Raw genomic sequence first — 18,815 nt, forward strand, 5'->3', positions numbered from 1 at the left:
TCAATGAAAACAACCCTGACGAGGACATCATGAAAGGATTACAGTCATGAAAATCAAAATTGCAAAATGACACAGCGGAAGGCGGGATGCCACGGCTGCTGCTGCTGCTGCTGCTTCGCGGGGGCTTTTTTGTCTTTTTTTTGTTGCCAGAGGCTTTGCGGTAATTGTTCCCAGTCTATCTCCCAGCGTCGCTTCTCAATACTTGATGGCTCGGAGACTCGTACTATCGCCTGCGCGCACACACGCGGGCATGTCTGGCACACTTTGACATACGCCCTCAAACGGCTAAGTCGAATCCCGGCGCTGCGGGGGCTGATAAAAAGCAGCCCCGGTGTTCTCCCCCTTTTTTTTTTCCTCCGCGCGACTGAAATGCAATGGCAAATGAAAACGAGGCCCTCGGCGGTAATTGCTTTTCTGACAGAGGCGGGCCCGCTGCGCTGCCGACAGATTATTCGCCCCCCCCCCCCAAAAAAAGACGGATTTTAATCGGGGAAGTCTGTCGGCGACGCGGCTGCCGGCGAGGTGAAGAAGACGTGAGAAAAGGGGTGCTCGGATTGGGGAGATTTGGTCACGTAACAAGTTGACAAAATGGAGTTTAGCGGCACGTCGCATCAATTCTTGGGACGTGCCGCACCTCGGCGGGAGGAGGAAACGGACGATGGATTCGGCGGCCGCCATTGGCGGTGCGCGCATGTGCGTCGCGTTTGTCCGCCTGCGTTAAGACGCGACTTGGCTTTTGAAACGGGATAATCCTCAGGCCGTTGAGTAATGGCAGTCCATTTCCACGACTCTGTATCAACATAGGCCGTCTTTTAAATCTTCCCGGGCGCACTCCATCTGTTACTTTGTTCAACGGATGCACGTGAAGCTCTAAAGTAGGTCCGCGGATACGGCGCGGCAAAGCGCGGGGAGGGATCAGGCGTGGAGCGCTTTGTCACGCCGACCTTTGACCCCATAGCCGGCTCTCACCGGGCCCGCTGCTATCAAACGTGGGGAGGAATTAAGCTCTCGGCGCACCGTCGCATGAAAACGGAAAAAAGACAAAGGGACGGACATACTCGGGTCGGACAAGACGGCGTCCGTCTTGGGGACGAACTGGTCGCAGCGGAGACCGTGGTAGCCTTCCTTACACCTGCACAAAAGAAAAAGCAAACAAACATGATTAGAAACAAACAAACGAAGCCACGGATTGGATCCTGGACAACGAGTTGACTGACGGGATGGTTCCAAAAGCGACCTAGCGATAGCTAGGTTTTAGCATTTGAGAAATTGCACAACAAAAGCTTGCGTTCACACTACAAAAAAAAAAAAAAAAATAAGCGGGTTGAAATTGTCAATGTGAGGGCAGATTTCGGTGTCAACAGCCTGTGAGGAGGCGCGCAGCTGCTTTGAACACATGTTGGAGACGCCGCGCAAAGCCCACCTCCCGGTCTGGGTAAAGCGGGGCAGGGTAAAGCGTTAGCTCATCGCTAAGCGGCGTTAATTAGTACGCAGGTAAAATGGAGGTCGGCGGGCGGAGTGGGACGCCAAGACGCGACTTTTGCCACACGCCCCAAGTCCCTTTTCTCATTTGATGCCTTTCAGTAGGTCCACTTTAAGATTGTTTTCCAGACGTGCTCAATAAATGACCAAGTGATATTTAAGAATTAATCACCATTTTATCTCTTCTCCTTTACGGGAACGGGGGGAGCGCGTCATAAAGTATGTAATTGTTCTCATCTATCCTTGAAGACCGGACCGTACAACAAAATGCCTTTTCAAAAAGACTTTTTAGGAATAGATTTGACATTTGGCGATGAAAAATGAGGCAGCAGAGCAAACTTTTAATCTGGATGAAAATTGGGAGAGCGCGGGAGGGGTGGGGTGGGTGGGTGGGGGGTATAAAAACAGTCTCTCAGCAGATGTCAGCCAAATGGATTGTCTGAGTGGAAGGTGCGATCTATATTTACTCCGCGCTTTGTAAGTAGTCCCCATTTGTTATCATTGCCGGGATTTTTTTGGGTGTTCTTTCCCCCCCACCCCAACTCGTCAGACAGCTCGGTATTGGTATTGATCGCGCTCCAATTCTCTTCTCGTCACGTCGTTGTTCTTTGCGAGGCAGCGGTTTAATTCAAGCGACGCAAAGCGAAAAGGCTTCGCAAAGGAAAGCCGCAGACTTTGTACGTCCGAGGCGCGCGGCCGCTCTCCTCCGGCGTAGGGATGCTAATGACTTTTCTGAACGCTCGGCTGATTAGCGCCGGCGCCTCGCGCGTTTGCGGGCGCCGGTCCTAATCGCTCGCGTTGCCGCCGTCACGACGAGGTGTCTGCCGCAAAAGCCTTTTAATTGCAGCCAGTCAACAATCGGTCTTTGTGAAGGCGAGCGACGGGGAAAAGAACAACAACAACAAAAGAAACCATAAAAACAATGAGACAAAAAAAAAGGTTTTGTATTTCAGCAATGATGACAAATTTTTGCTTTTGGACATTTTCCCATGGATCCATCCTGGATCCCTTCATTTTTTCAAACTCTTTTTTTCCCCCGTGCGAAATCATCGAAATGGATATCTATTTTGCCCCCATGTCTTTTCACATTTTTAAATGCCACGCTATTGTTGCTATTTTTTTTCCTTTTTTGTACGAACCACACACACACACAAACGAGTTTCGATCTCAATAACTCTTTGATGGCATTATGCGGCGTCTGCTCTGGAAAATAGGTGGCCTTCATTTGGTTGCGCGCGGCTGAGCGCAGATAATCAGTTAATGACTTGTCTAATGCTCATAGAAGGTTTAATTAAAACGTGTGTGTTGTGGGGGTGGGGGGGGATAAAAGTCGCGTGTCGGAGAAATAGAGCATCACGCCGTATTACTTTGGCATTGGACGCCACAGAAGGGAAACAACATGGGACGGTGGCAAGAAGATCATTTTCACACAATGCTAGCGCTCAATGGGGGGGGGGGGGGGGCAAGCTACAAGGACACGTCCAGGTGAAATGACGGATTGATGGCGTGTGATGTTTGCGACACAAATTGCGAGTTTTCAAGGACGGGGGGCCACAACGTTCCGGTCGGCGACGTGATGGATCGCGGTGGCCGGCGTTCGTTTGGCATCCCGATGCCAAAATGACTCGAGACTCCTCCTCGTTTTGTCTCCGAGTAAAAAGGCGGATGCATAATTCATCACTTTTTGAAGCGCTTGTCAAATCATGCTTTGTTGAGTCTACCTGTGGAGGTTCATCATCTCCCCCCGTTTTGCATCGAGAATCGTCTCAAATAAATACCGGCAATTGATACTGAGAAATAGGTACACATTCACACACACACACACGCAAAAAAATTGCTCGGTTGTCGTCGCCGGGCGGGCGACGGTGGACCCCACGAGTCAAGATCTCTTCATTGATGCGAGGACGCCGAACAACAACAATTCTCATCTCCCAATAACAGGAGAGATTTCAATCGATCTCTGCCGCTCAGTGTTTATGTTTTCAAACGTCAGCTCGGACAGCACTCGGAGAAAATCCCCACGTCTCATTCCGGGCGAGCTCAATTTAGAACAGCCGCGCAATAATCTCGGCGCTCTTCACACACGATGCCCTTGAAAGGTCAATAGACGTATTGATCGGCGTCTCCGCTGAGTGCGTTTCCCCATCTCGCCTTGTGGGAAAGGCCAAATAAGACGGCGACGTTGACGCTAAGCATCGGCTGGCCGACGGCGTCTTGCGTGGCATCGTAGCGGGGGCCCTCGTTCTCTCGCGTCGACCACCAAAGGGCTGCTGACACAAGACATCGTGTGATTCATCGAAGAAAAAAGTTTGATGGGCTTACCGGGAATATTTCAGCTATTTGCGGCACGCTCCCATATCAAAAGGCCTCCGGCGGGATAACAAGTGAGGCTCAAGACTTGCCGCTGACATGCAATAAGGCCGCTAATTCGCCACGGCGCGCGACAATCTTCCTCTTAGCGGTGGGATTTTCCAAATGCTCGGAGGGGCCACTTGTGCGTGAGAGCAAAGGAAGGCGGCAACGAGTCGGGCTGCGACACTTGTCCGTCCGTCTCTTTCCATTTGCAACTTACTCCCCCCAAATGAAATCGAGCGGGTCGATCAGTGTTTAGCCGAGGCCGGGGGGGCAAACGCGCCCGACGAAAGGAAGGCCTTCAGCAAAACATGATCGGCATCCAATTCTCAGCAGACTAATTAATGAAGGCAATTTGGATTCATCTCTTCCAGCGGGGGGCCCCTCCCTCTGCCGACGCCATCGTACTTGAGGTAAACAAACGGCATCACTTGCTCGTGAAAAAAAAAAAAACAAACAACTACTGAAACTAAACTAAGAGGCGAGTTTATTTTGATCTGAAAATCGACTTTACAAAATTGCATAGCCAAATTTCCTTTTTGGGGGGGATTCAATCATTGGTGTGACGTGAGGTTGTTCAAAATCAAGACCATTTCAATTGAATTTCAAGTCGACTTCTTTTGAAAGCGGGAGGACGGCACGGCATCTTTGCCCGCCGCCAAGGTCGTCCGCGCCAAACCATCAATGGCGCTGCGCTCTTTTCCATAAGATATGATGGTAGGCTAAAAAGGGCCCAGGAGTTAACTCGCAAGCTGCCACAACATCGCCGGCGCCCGAGCGTCCATCATCGTTTACAGCCCGCCGTTAAAATCCAAATCCGCCGCCGTTTCCAGCGCCGGCGACGGTCAAGCGCAACGTTAAAAAGCCCGCGCGGCCAAGCCGTAAAACAAACTGCCGTCATTGTCATCGGAGTTGGCCTCTTTCCGTGCGTCTGATTTCCTGCGTCGCCGGAGTGCGCCGGCGGGCGAGCTGGAAGGCCACATCGCCGCGGCGTAGCGCCTCCTTCGCGTGTGGTTTTCTTACGTACACGCGTACATTTTATTTTAGATCGATATAGACAGACAATTTTTCTCTTTTTTTATTTTATTTCTCATCACCTGCGATCATGACAGCTGAAGATCGATATTTCTTCCTCTGCCCCTACTGAAGGCGTTACTGTGGCGCTAGTTGCCTTCAGATTTTGGTCAGGCGCATGCACGCGCGCACACTCTTCAAAAGCTAATTTGCATGTTTATTTTGGGAGCCTTATTTGCATTGGCAAACAAACATCCTGCATGAGGAAGTATGCAAGGGGGGGATGGGGGGGAGCAAAATGAGTTCCAAACGGAGCTCTCCATCAATTGTTTTTGACATCTTTCCTTGTTAATTGACGGCTCGCGGGTGCCTGCGGGGGAAGTGACGTGAAGCGACTCGTTCAAATGGGCCGCCGTGGCGCTTTGCGTATTTGTCTCCATTTTTTGGGAAGAAACGCTATTTGTTGGCGCGGCTCAACGACTGAACGCGAGCTAATGCGGCCAAAGCATCTCTGATCCCTCCGTTAGCGGTTGAGGCGATTACGGACTTTGAGTGGGTCGTGTTTGCACGCGTCGGGCGTTGCGATTTCAGCCGGCTTAATCCGGAGAGGAAAGAACACGAGCGCTCACCTGCATTGCCGATGGACCCCGGCCACGGTTTCGATGATGGAGCACTCGCCCTCGTTGAGGCAAAAGGCCAAGTCCTTGTCTTCGACGCAAGGCTTGAAAACCTCCGAGCGCAGGCCGGGCTGCGTCGGGGCCATCGCTGAGGGAAACACAAAGTTACATTTAGAACGGCGTCAACGGTGAGGAAAAAGAACACGGCGACGGGCCTCGTGACACGCACTCGATCGCCTTCGCCGGTCTGACCCCGAGCGGCCCTCGCAATGCCCGGGTGGCATCCTTCAGCATCGCCACGCAAAGAGCTCCGCCCGGCGATACGCGCGCAGCTGTCGAGCAAGCTGCGGCGGCAACACGTCACGTTGGGAGCGAGCGAGCGTAACCGCATGCTAGCGCACGCCGACCCGCAGACTCCGTCGTGTAATCGTCTCTCGCGCTGCAAACGGGATTGACTGGCATTCCGCTCGATAGCTCGCCATCGCAATTGGATTACGCATCATTCGCCTTTCCAACCATCGACATTTTTGCGAGCGCCGATACTTTCCTAATTGCCATTCTGAGCCGTTGGCCGGCCGGTGGGCGCCTCTCGACAGACGCCCCGGCCAACGATCGCCGGTGGCGAAATAAAAACGCGGTAATCGGTTTGTTGCGCCCCGGCGTCTCGTTCAATCCGGGCTTTGTTTCTGGCCGTTGATCGATGGATCTGGGGAGATGATGAGAGATGGGATGGAACGCAAAAGGAGAAATACGTTGCTCCGGAGAGCAAAAACTGCTGGCCGAAGGTAAACGCGGCTATCTAAATACCCCTGCGGTGGGCCGTGCAGAGATGCTTTTCATGAAATGATGCGTGCGGAAGCTTTTCTTGGCACACAAACACAACACGCCTGGCAAATGCCATCCAATACAGCGGCAAAATTGCACTTTTACTCAGTCCTCTAATAGCGCTCGGCGTGACGCCTCAAATGACTTTATTCTAGTGGCTGCAGTTGGCTAAGTTTTTGCAGTTGCAAAAGGCTAATCTGTAGCATTGTAGGAAGAGTTCCTTACAAGCCGGCATCGGACTCAAAACATGCTGGACACTAAATGTTTGACCATCCTACATGACGAAGCACAAAGTGAACGGAAAGGGCCCTCGGGTGGAGCCCAGAGGGATGCCATTCGGGATCAATCATAGCGGATAATCATCATAACCTGAAATGGTTGCAGAAGGCAACAAAAGTCATTTTTTTCACATCTCCACGACTCATTGACGAATGACAATATGACAAAGAGCTTTCGGTTTGAGGTATCGCAGTTGCACGGCAACCTCATTTTAGGAAGCTAACTAGATTTCAGTCAATTACCTGATGTTTTTAGCTCCTGAGCATTTGAGGGGATGGGGGAAGAGATTTCACAAATTCCCACAGGATAACATTTAAAAGCTTTTCTATTCCAAGACGCCGCTTCAAAAATAGAAGACAAGGTTGGTCCCCGGCAATAATTGCCACGGCGTTTGGAGTCCCTCTCGGCTTTCATCTCAGCACATGACCACACGTGACCGCATTAGGTATGCCAAAAAAACAACACCGGCCCCTTTGGTGCATGCTATGTTAGGTCAGTGGTTTGAAGACACGCACAACAAGGGAGGGGGGTTGGGGGGGGTTCTACTGTCCAAAAAATAAAAATGTTGATTTCAGACTGCGTTGTCTGATACATTAAGATTCGAAAAGTCAAGGCCAGAGACGGTGCAGCTTGGAAGCGTCACAAAGGGCGGCGAGGCAAAAAGTGAGCAACAAGCTCGCCGGGCTACCGGTGACGCGGCACTTTGAGAATGGATGATGATGTATGATGTCGCGTCCAAGAAAAAGAAAAGAAATCAGCTTGGACTTGAAGGCACATCTTGGCAGCACTTTTTAGAGGGTCTTCAGCCACAGGGAGGGAGGCTGGCTGGCAGCTCAGCCTTAAATTTTGCCAGCGATGGCAGATTCTTCCCAAGGCGCTAATCAATCAAACATGCTGTGGTTTCAAAGACGTGATACATACCCGAGCATAAATCATGTTCACAAGACCCCAGGTAAGACAAAAAATATCTCTACGATCGAGATAGGGAGAGAAAACAAGAAGGGCATTTCCAATGAACAGCCCGCACTGAAACATTCATATCTGATTGATGCTGCGGAGAAACGAGTGATGTTTCGATATGCTCTTGAGAAATGCTGCCCGTCAATTTTCTACGCGTTTGCATTTGATCAAAGTGACCAATGAGAAAAGGTTATCGGATCGGCGGTGACAGGACAGGAGTGATACGCCGACATCAAATGCCCACGTCTCCATCCTTTCAGCCTTTTTACAGTCGTTACGGTCCAACTCAAGTGCCGAGACAAATTACAAGTGACAAACCGGTTACAGGAGGACGCTATCGAGTTGACTTAAGGAGCTGCAATTCGAATTCCATCCCTGCCGGCGCAAAGGCCCGGGCTCATAAAAGGCCGCGTGAGGGCTTTTTTTCCGGATAGATTGGTACGCTTTTGCCCATTAGCGACGAGACTTTGGGGTATTGCTAAGCGCTAAGCGTTACCCGAACGCCATTATCTTCGTTACAAATCGCAAACGACCGACAAGCAGCGAAGGAATATGTTTTAGGCCCCAGATGCAAGTGTGAGGCTAAATGGAAGTGTGGATGGCGGGATCTTTTTACAAAAACAACCCTTCCTCTCAAATGAATGAGTGAAAGGCGTCGGAGCTGGTGCCGTCTCCTCACTTTTTCCAAATAAATCCTCCCTCCGTCTCTCCATCTGTAGGCATGTCATTATTCAGCCTCGACAGGAAGCGCGGCGGTGGCGGCTAATCGCGAGACAGGAAAGACGCAAGACTCCTGAATGGAAATTTTCCAAAATGCGACGGTCCCTGCCCACTTTTTTGATTTCTGCCTTCTTTGCGCGTCTTCGGGGACATCCACAATGCGGCGGCGACATTCACGAGAAGCGGCTAGTTAAAGGAGCCCGCACAAGGTGGAGCGCGAAGTGGCTTCCTGTCGGCACGCTTGATTAAAATTCCGAGGCGCGAGAACGCGGGGCGTGATGTACGACGAGCAGGTGGCGGCGCTTTTTAATATGCATGAGCGCACGGGCTCCTGCATCTGCAGACTGGCAGTCACTGAGCCTGTCTGTCCACTCTCTTGGCAGGTCTCTGGGCACACGAGGAGGGGGGTCACGCATTAGCATGGTACGGGAGCTGGGCGGTTTGTTCAAATGCAACCTGAAAAATCAGGCTGGCGTGGCTTTTTTATTTTTAAAGTGTCTCACACTTACTTGTCTGCCTAACACAGCAAAGATGGCGGGGGAAGGCTGTCGCATCTCTTATTGATTTCACACAAAGAGAGACGGATCAAAATGGGTTGGGAAAATGTGACTGGAGTCTCGCAGGCCGACTTCTATTCAACACTTGCACGTCATTCTCATGTTTTGCTCCCTGGTGGCACAACTGGGCTGCAGAAACATAGATAAGTGTGTGTGTGTGTTTTGCATGAAATGGGATATCCTCAGATGGGAATCCGAAATAGGCTACGATAAGAATAGACGACTTGCCAAATGCAACTGCGGCATAAACAGACGGATCTGATTTGCCCCCGACAATATCAGCCTGATTTTATTCTTGAATGGAGATTGGTAACTTTTACACACACACACGAAGCAAGCTAGCAGCGGTGCCTTAAGCGTTTGGTAAAATTGTAGTCAAAATAGAAACGGGTGGCATGGCGGTGATTTTGACACATTGGATCAGGACGTTCACTGTCGTTTGCAAGATTACTCAGAAATACCAATTTTGATGCAGATACAATCACGTGCCATCAAGCTTTTTTTGCCAGACAATATTTTCAGGGACCGGCATTTAAGATGTGGCGGATTAATACCACCAAATAATATGGTATGAGCTGCATGCAAATTATGGTGTTTTCGAAATAGAAGAAGAAACACAAGGAGCGTCTAATCTGGCCGCAACACTGATCGCTATGGTCATGTTTAATGCCTTCAAAATACGATAGAACGCTAATTCAAAGTGCATGAAAATGACGACTCACCACAGCCCCGAGCTTGATTTTCTGCAACCAGACGGTCCCATCTCGGGGTAATAGGAGACAATGACACCTCAACCGGGTGTGGTTTGTGTCCAATCGACTTCGTCATTTTGTTTTGGTCGCCATTGCTGCAGAAACCTCCCGCCTCACACAGGTAGCATGTCGGAAATTAGCAACAGTGCTATTGTGGCGATCTCAGAGTATTCCGCCATAACTCTAATCCAGTTGTCTCGAACGTACTTTTAAGGCCGCCGTCATTTGCGATCTCCAGCAGTTTAACTCATTTTGCGATCTCCAACGTTTTGTTTTTAGATTAATCGGTCACGTTTGGTTTGACGTGAGTAGTCAAGCGTGACACAGACGGATGGAACGGAGAATCGGGTAATTTTTCAAAATAAAACTAATGAACCGGAAATAAGGCAAGTTCTTTCTTTGCGGCCCGGTACCAAATGTCCGCACACCGGCGGTTGGGGACCCCTGCCATAAAGGAAGCTTTTTGGGGGGGGGGCTTCCCTTAATTGGTTTCTGATGGTCAAGCCAGAATTGCTCCCCAGAAATGGAAGGTCCCCTGGTGCACCTAGGGGCATCATTAGAGCCCGATTCTTCCCTGCAGCTCCATTACAGGCTTCTGCTTTTATGTCCTGGTCTCGCACGCGCTTGTTATTTTGATGCCTCGCGCGTACGATGCCGAGAGCCGGCGGGGATTCTGGGGATGGCAGCCGAGCGGCGCGCCGCAATTTTTCTGTCAACTCATGCGGCGCTTCCTGTTTGTTTTCCCCCGAGGTCGACAGAGACGGCGAGGTAGGCACCCACCCGAGCGTCGTTTTAATTTGACAATTGCCCGTGTCTAAAAATGGAGCGTGTGGAGTTGCGGATCACGAAAGGCGTACACTGCTACCGTTTTTCTTGATGTAGCAGCGAGATAAAAATCATACGCTACATATCAATGTCGTCGCCACAGTACAAACCGGGTGCCTGTTTCACATCAGAGTGACTCATTGGCACGGTACAGAACGTAGCATCAATCGCATCATTTCCATCGTGCTTGCACTATCCAACACATTCAAAGCAGAGAGAGGGAGCGCAACCCATTTCAAACAGCATTGCGCACCCTGCCCACTATGTTGCTAGGCAACACACACACACACAAGCGAACGCAGCATCACGAGTGGTCTCGGCCAGTCGATGGGACCAGAAGTGACGGAAATCATTTGCAGCTCTCGACTGAAGTGAGCGCGGTCAAAATAAACACACGCCCTATCATTGCTGCATTTGAGGCCGCGGGGAAATTCGACACGTGAGGCCATTTTGTTTTGTTTTTCCCCGGACAAGTCCAAAGTCTGAGTCTTGACTTGCGGGCCACTTTGGGTTGGTCAAAGCTGATCTTGGACCGGTGAAATCCTGTTCAGCCAAGCCCCCCCCCCCCCCCCCCCCCCCCAACCCCCTTCCACCCACCATAGCCTCGGGACCATGTTTGACTTGTATTCCCGGCCAAATTATGAGCTGTTTAACACCCCGCCACCTGCCGTGTTTCTCTGCCTGCGTGGGAGAAGAGAGGAGAGGAGAGGAGAGGAGGAGAGGAGCTTGGGTTTTTTCAAACTGCTAAATACACACGCCACCACGCCTCGGCCCCCGCCCGTCCTTTGTGACTCGGAGACATTTTCTTCAAACGAGACAAAACGAACGCGAGTGCGTGCAAACATCCAAAGTTTGACTCAACGGGTTCCCATCGCTCGCCAAGCGGCTGTCGGGCTGGCACGCGGCGCAGATGGCGGCCGCGGAGATGACAAGGCGAGCGCCGGGGAAAATGGGTCGCCGAGTGACACGTTGGGCAACAAAAGCGCTCTCATCTGACAATGTTTCCATCTCATTCAACGATTAAAGCCGCCGTGGGACCTTGATCCTAAAAGCAACATTTGTGTCTTTTTTTGGGGGGGCTACCATGTACGGGAGGATTACTTTTGCCATTAGATCTGTGCAACCGGGGAAGACAAGTCAGAGGATGTTTATGATCGGCGAGCAGATTACAACTACGTTTATCCCTTTGGGAGAAGCTTTCTGTTGGAGAAAGAGGACAAGCACGAGTCCGGTGGTCCCCACGAGTTGTCGCGTGTCAAATGAGTCATTCATCAAGTTACACAGTCGCACGTCAGCCATTTGCACTCATCAGCAGTGCAGGCGTTGTTTAGCTACGCTAACGCATTCGGAATCATTTCTTGGGTGGACAATGACAACTTTTTGGGGGGTTTGTTTGGGAAAGCGACGACGGGGCCCGACGCCTGAGCGACGGCGGCGAGCGCTGCGATCCCACAGCCCCGCCACCCAAATAATGAATGCGCTTTTGATCGACTCTTAATGACCTTTTGTTTCTTGCCCGCGCACACGACGGCCGTCCCCCATCCAAATGTTCTCATTAGCCCGAGCGCTTGATGAGACAAACGCCGGCGGAAAAGTTGTAAAAGTACGATCTATCCCGCGCTTTCATTTGGCCAAAACGACATTTTAATTAGGTGCGGCATCAATCCGCCGCCGCGTGATGAAAAACAAACATTTGTCGCCCTAAATGGCCTTTTATGATCCAATTACTTTGTGGTTGATGTTAGCTAATATACTGTACGGAGCCCAACAACGGCGCCGCGCACAATGACCGGCGGCCGCTTTGAGTGATGAGCGCGCGCTCGTCGACGCGCCAACGCATGCAGAGCGCGTCGTTGAATCAACACAAATGTTGTTTACGTCCGCCTTATGGCCCTCCTTGTAATTCAACACAAATCTGTCACACTCCAAATGACGCGGAATGCGCCCCGCGGTCTCCGAGAGGGAAGTAGCCATCAATTCACACCGGCGGCGGGCCTGGCTCTCGCCCGCCCCCGGGCCGTCCGTCCCTCCGCGCCAATTCATTTGCGCCGCTGCCTCAGCTCTTTGCGACTTTGATCGCTTGACATGTTGTCCCTCTAAGTGGGAAGGATTCTTTTCCAGGTCTCGATGCCATCGGGCTTCTTTGGGGTTTTGGGAAGCATTTGGGCGCGCTCATCGCCACCTCGCTGAGAGCTGCAACATGACAGCCTGCACGTCAAAGTCACTTAGGCAGGTGGGGGGGGGGGGGGGGGGGGGTGATGCAGGTATAATCTGCAACCCCCTCCCCGCCCCCAATTTGGGCGCGTGGGAGGCAATGGGAAAAATTAGCGAGAGCAAACCAAGTTAATGAGGCCTGAAGGTGGCTTCCCCCTCCCGCGTTTGGTCGATGGCTGCGGTGAGCTAGGAAAGGAAGGAGGGCGAATGGCCGCAGGGAGCGGGAAAGGAGAGTTGGGCCTTTTCTGCGCAGAATTTGACGGCGACCCCAAATAACCCCAATCAGTTCCATGCAAATTTGGGAAGAGTCTTGAAACAAGGCGCAGAAATCCTTCGTAATCCCGTCCAACAAATGGATTGTTGTCGCTACACATTTTAGAGCTCAACCCGGCAGCAAAAGTAAACGACTCCTCGCCCCCCCCAAAACACAAAAACCTTCCCGGAAGACATAGTTAGCCAAGTCCAGTTCTCCATCTTCTCCGGCTGGGTTTTATGAGCTACTTATTGCTCTCCGTGCGAGCAAGTGGAGCGCGCTAACGGCGCCACAGTTGTCGTAGGGCCTGCCGACAAGGCTTTAGGCTCTCGGGATATCTCGCACAGCACCTGCCATACCTCAGTCATTTCGAACGGCACACGCTGCAAATGAACAAATTAAAGCGGCAAAGTCATCGGATTGGGACTCGTCTAAGCATTTTCAATGAATGCGCGCCCAATCGATTCCTCCGGCGCTACTTAGCAAGTGAACTGTGAAGCAACACGCAAATCCGTCCGCGTGGCGAGCGAAAGGCGTTCTGCTCCCGCTTGCGCATCCGGAGCGGCAGTTAGCATGTCTATGCCGTGCCCATGGCTTTTGGCGCTTCCCTATTTAGTCCGCCATGAATATTCATTCCGTCGTCGGAGCCAAAAGAGGCCGACGGCATAACGCCCCGGCGAGTCCGAGAGCTTAGCTTGACAATAAATAAATAAATAAGACAAGACAGGAAAAAATGCCTGCTAATTATTGTGTTGATATTTCATACAAGACAAGCTAGCAAATGGCACCTCCGGTGGCATAGCTCGCCGTTTGCTCAGATGTACAAAATAACCTGCGAGTGCTTGATTTGCTATCAGTCACGAAACATGAAATAAGACAAAACCTCGCTTTGCGAACGCAAAGCCCTCGAGTATCAACGCCTTTTCTTTCTTCTTCCCTGGAAGCAACACAACTCTCTGGATGTCATGGCTGACTGAGTCACTCGGGGTCCTGTCAGAGGGCCTCTTCGTTTGCCACTTCGGCGGGCAAAGGCGCCCGAGGTGGTGCCAGTACCAGCCGAGAGGTGAACTTTGATGGACAAGAGTGCGTGGGGGGGGGGGGTCTCTTTGGGAATGCGGCGTAGCAAGAGAAGAAGAGGACAAATGACAGGAGCCTTGAAGCGGGCCAGCAGGACTCCGCAGCTTGTGAAAACACCAGCGTCCTGCGTCAACATTTTGCAAACGCGGCACGGAGATCAGGCGGCGGGAAAACAATTCCATCCGCGTGGCCTCTGATTAAAAAGAGCTCCAAATGAAAGAATTTTAGGGCAAGCGAGCCATCTTTTACCCTTTTATCAGTCGGCAGCCATTTTGACCTGACGACAATCGGCAACGCAACAATTCCAGAACGGCAGCGCGGCGAGGCAAGAACACCACCTGCTCAATTCAAAGATCGGCGCAAATTACAAACCGCGCAGGGTAAGAAATGCTGAGCCAAACTCCTCCCAGCAGCCCCCCCCCCCTTCCCGAGAGATATCGTCCGCCCCGCTCGCCGAAATTCGACCGAGGGAAGTGGCGTGGAAAATGAATCCCGCTTAAACGGGAGCGTAGGTAGCGGCCGCGCACCAGCGAGCGAGCCGTGTCTTCATGGATTTCCGGACGCTTTAGCTGACCGCTGCGCCCTTGAGCCCCTTATTTGCCGTGCTGCCGGCGGAACGGGAGATAACGGGGGGGGGGGGGGGGGCGCCGCGGCGCGAGGAGCGGCCCCTCGGAAATACGCGTCCGGCGCCAATGGCCTATCAATGGCCAATGGTCTGTGCGCGCTTGCGACTTTGGGACAGCCGGTGCAGACGGCGCCGCCGATGTTGCGTATCCGATGATGAGAATCCCCCCCCCCCCTGCCAGATTCACGGTTCGGCGCCACCGTTTCTTCTGTTCCCTCGTGTTCTCATTATCTCCACTCGCATCCGCCACGTCCCGGCCCGGCTGATATTTCAACAACAACAAAAAAAAAAGTCCTTTTGGAGGCAAAATGACGATGGGCGCGTCAACGACGAGCGCTTTGTTATTTCCGAGGTTTTGGCTCGGGCTCAAAGCCGTTGTCGGAAGCGCAGCGAGTGCCATATTGTTGCGAGATGAAACTGTCGGCGCGGTCCCGCCGCTTTTTTTTTTTTCTTTCCCCTGCATCACCGGCAGCCAGCCGCCCACTGCCGGTGACACCTCGTTTCTTACATCAACTCATCCGCCCTCCTCCAGCACCCACTCCTCCGCACGCCGGCGCCGGAGGAGCCGACTGTCCGTGGAAGTTGTGGGAAAAGAAAAAAAAAAAGGTGCCATCCATCAGAAGAATCTTAAAGCGGACGTTTATTTTCTAATCGGCCCTTCGGTGGGTAGCGCGCGAGCGGACGCTGGATGATGGATGATGATTATTTACTCTGGCAAAGGTGACATTTATCTTACGGGGGCTTTTAGCGTCGGCTCCCGCAAGATGGGAAATCGCCACACGGCGTGCCAGCGCCGCCCCCCCCCCTCCCCCTCCCCGGAATCGGATGCCGAGCGAGCACTTTGAAGCGCGGACGTTTGACGGCAAATGAACACGACAAGCGTTTATTTGCCGCTTTTCCGCGAGCGTCGGCCGGGGGAAGACTCGAACCGCGAGGGCGCGCCGTCTTCAAAATCTACGACTGCCCGATGGATGTTTGTTTTGACGTCGAGTCCAAATCAATCAAGTCAACGTTCCTCCGCGGGCTGCGACGCAAGCAGACGCACTTGATGAAATTGGGGTTTGCTTCAACTTCTTTTCGCCCCGACACACGAGCACCCAAAAACGGCATTTTTTTGGGGCCGGCAAAGCGCGCATTTGCCGCGTGGCCGCTCTTCCCCACGCGAGCCGCCAACGAGATGACAAACGCTGCCAAGCGCCGCATCCTCTGTGAAGGAAAACATTTGCTTTTCAGCCTCCTCCCATCCCGCTCCCCCGACGCGATACCTCCGAATGTGTGCCAAAACGACATCGGGGAGCGCGCCGGCGCAATGGTAAACACCAGATCTGACAAGAGATGAACAACAAAAGCAGGAATCCAGATCAAAAGGCCCTCTCTCTTTTTTTTTCCAAACGCATTTTATTCGGTGGCCCTCCGACAGTTTGGGCTTTTTTATGAACAAAGGCGCGTGACTTTCATTCGTAGTCTCTCTTTAAAGGCAGCAAGTCGACGCAGCACGTGGCAAAGAACAATAAAAACGGCCTCGATTGCGAAGCTCCTCGTAGCGGCTAACTCACGCTAACAGCCAGCTAACACGCGACCTCGGTCAGGAGAAGCCGTTTGAGATTTGGGAGCGAGAGGAACAGAATGCCGAGGTGACTCCAACGTGAATCACGATAATTCACGTGGTCTGTGGGAAAAAAAACCCCACCAAATCCTTTTGACGTGGTTTCAACAGAGAGATGCTAACGCCGCGCGTACTTTCGTTTGCTTTGATAGCAAAAGCGCGTCAGACATAAGAAGCATCTCGCGCCACTTTTGCATCCCACACCAGCGGCCTTCTGGCACTCTGTTGCTATGGCGACTGCATCTGGCCAACGGGGCTTCAATCTGAGGAAAGGAAACGCGTCAAGGGAAGAAAAAAGCAGCACATCAGGCTTAGTAAAAATAAAAAAAGATAATTTTATATATATATATTCTTGGAGAAAAAAAGGCTTCAAGCTGTTTAACGTCAAGCCAATTATAAAACCAAGGGAATTACACATTGTGTATTGAAAACAAACACACTTTGCCTTGAGGTCCACAAGTTTGATGCCAGCACATAACGGATAACGCTTAAAGAGGGGCTGGCAGCATCTACGGCGTCCGCTTGAAACGTCGGCTATTTGAGCTCAAACTGTGCGACGCCACATGTAGCATATATTCTTTATCATCTGCAAAAAACTACAACTATTCGGGTGGCTGACCGCGAGCGTAAGCAACTGTCCTGTGCTGTGCCGCCACAGGGGGTGTGCACGCAAGGTACACGGCGTCTCAAAAAGTCCATGGAAGCGTGGGGAGGGGGGGGGGGGGTTGTGGGGGGGGGGTTCTGACAGAAGCTGCCGCTCAATAAGATGCGACAAGGTCGGTTCCACAGCCGCGAGCATCAAAGCATGGAGCCGGAGAGGCGGCGCGCTTGATTCTGGGCCTCCTGCCGAGCGCCGATCATCCCCCCCCCCCCCTCCTTCCCCCGCCGCCGCCACACTGACTTCCAGGACTCGCCGCTTGGCAGCTTGTCATTTGACGCAATTACATGGCAAAAGCGCCGCTTGTTTCCTGTAAGCCCCAGTCGGGATCGGGTAAACACTTTGCTCCAACTGCATGATTACGATGATGATGATGATAATATGCGGCTATGTACACACACTGCCGTGGCATTTACGTCGGTCGCCAGCACAACGGGTTATGCCCGCCCCCTCCCCCCACCCAAAAAAAACCCCCATTTTAGTTAGCATCCTGCTCCCTTGAACATAATAACCGTGTTGAATGAAGACTGATTTCTTTCTTTTTACTTTTTTTATCTAGCTTATTTTCTGTCAAATTATGACTGTATATGTTTTATGTTCAATAAACCAACTCGAAGTCGAAACTCGAAGTAGGGAAGTCGGATTTCACGCAGTCCCGGCCGCGGAAAGACATTTTTACTCAAGGGCAGACGCCTGGCGCGAGCACCGGCGATGCTTTACGAGCACATTTTCAATGTTGTCATTCACTGAGAGTTTGGGAAGGAAACGGCGCGTGAATCATCGCAGCGTATGCTCTCTTCTTGCAAGCGGCCAATGACGACGGCTTCAGACGCCGGCAGCCGGGTGACAAACGACGCCCGACGCTCACCACAAAACAAAAGGCCGGCATTCGTTGAAGCTCGTCCGCGTGACACATTGCCATGACGCGACATCCGCAAATCTCTCCTTTGGGCATCTTGCAGTGACTACGAGCTCCCACTTACAACGGTGACTGTTCGTTTGCCCTCCCGAGAGGGACTTTATGCCATCCATCTATTCAGTACGATGAGCATTTAGGTGAAAACGCCGATGTTTCGTATGATTCGTCACAGTAGATGCTAAGTGCGATGTCTCATCATCATCATCATCAGCAACTGCACTTTGAACTGCCAGTAAAAGGCCATCCGGGACAGCGGCTCGACACGTCTCCGGTGTCACAGAGAAGAGCGCCCGATGACGACGGCTCTTCAAAGACTGCCGAGATCAAGTGGTCCTTTTTTTCTTTTAGTACAGCATCCCCGCAGCGAGTGAAAGTGCTCGCGCTGACACCACAAACTGTCTCCGCATGACGAAAGGGGCCCACGGCCGCCCATATCTACGCAGCTTGAAACATTTATCGGCGGGAGTCTATTAGAAAAACACAAGTCTATCCATAGAAATGAAGGAAAACCTCCATGAAAGTCAACGCGGCCGGCGTGGATGAAAAATGTCCGCCTTCGTGTCACCGCAACGTCCAAGAAGCAACTCAAAGAGCAAAAGCACGTTAAAGCGGCAGTTGGACATTTTCACAAACTTCAGGCCACGTTGGAGTGCGCCGAAGAAAAAAAGGACAACGCGGCACGGCCGCAACGTCATTTTAAATCTGGATTACATAAAACTAGGAGCTCATTTTACCTCCGGCAGGCCTTTGCCATTCACCGTACAAATAAACGGCGGCCGTAATCCTCGTGTGACGGAAGGCCGGCGAGGTTTGAAGCTTCGGCTCGCGCTTTTTAAGGACTTGTCATTTTCCCCACGGCCTTGCACTCTGCAGCCACCCGATGCCGACGCGAGCGGATTATTCTGCGGGAAAATTGAAAATCATTCATGTATGCGGCGCGTTCAAAAACGGGGCGGCGGGGGCCGACGAGAAACAAAAAAACGCTCCGAGGGCGTTTTTACAAAGCGCTCCAAAAGGGTTGACGTGTTGGACGAGCGGATTCTTTTCCATTCTGCATGCGTTATGTCACATTGCCTGCGA

At 51.9% G+C, this 18,815-nt stretch overlaps 1 protein-coding gene across 1 annotated transcript in view; it reads right to left on the reverse strand.

The window, feature by feature from the left end:
- The window catches only part of nrg3b (neuregulin 3b), a 35,040-nt gene that overhangs the window by 6,154 nt on the left and 10,071 nt on the right, over positions 1-18,815 (reverse strand). Inside the window, exons 2-3 of the mRNA XM_052071469.1 lie at positions 5,478-5,613; positions 1,059-1,132 (exon numbers count right to left, since the gene is read on the reverse strand). Of these exons, the coding sequence (XP_051927429.1) occupies positions 1,059-1,132; positions 5,478-5,613 (210 nt within the window). The remainder of the gene's footprint in view (positions 1-1,058; positions 1,133-5,477; positions 5,614-18,815) is intronic.

Source organism: Hippocampus zosterae, chromosome 7 (genome assembly GCF_025434085.1).
Source record: "Hippocampus zosterae strain Florida chromosome 7, ASM2543408v3, whole genome shotgun sequence".
In the NCBI taxonomy this organism is placed as follows: domain Eukaryota; kingdom Metazoa; phylum Chordata; class Actinopteri; order Syngnathiformes; family Syngnathidae; genus Hippocampus; species Hippocampus zosterae.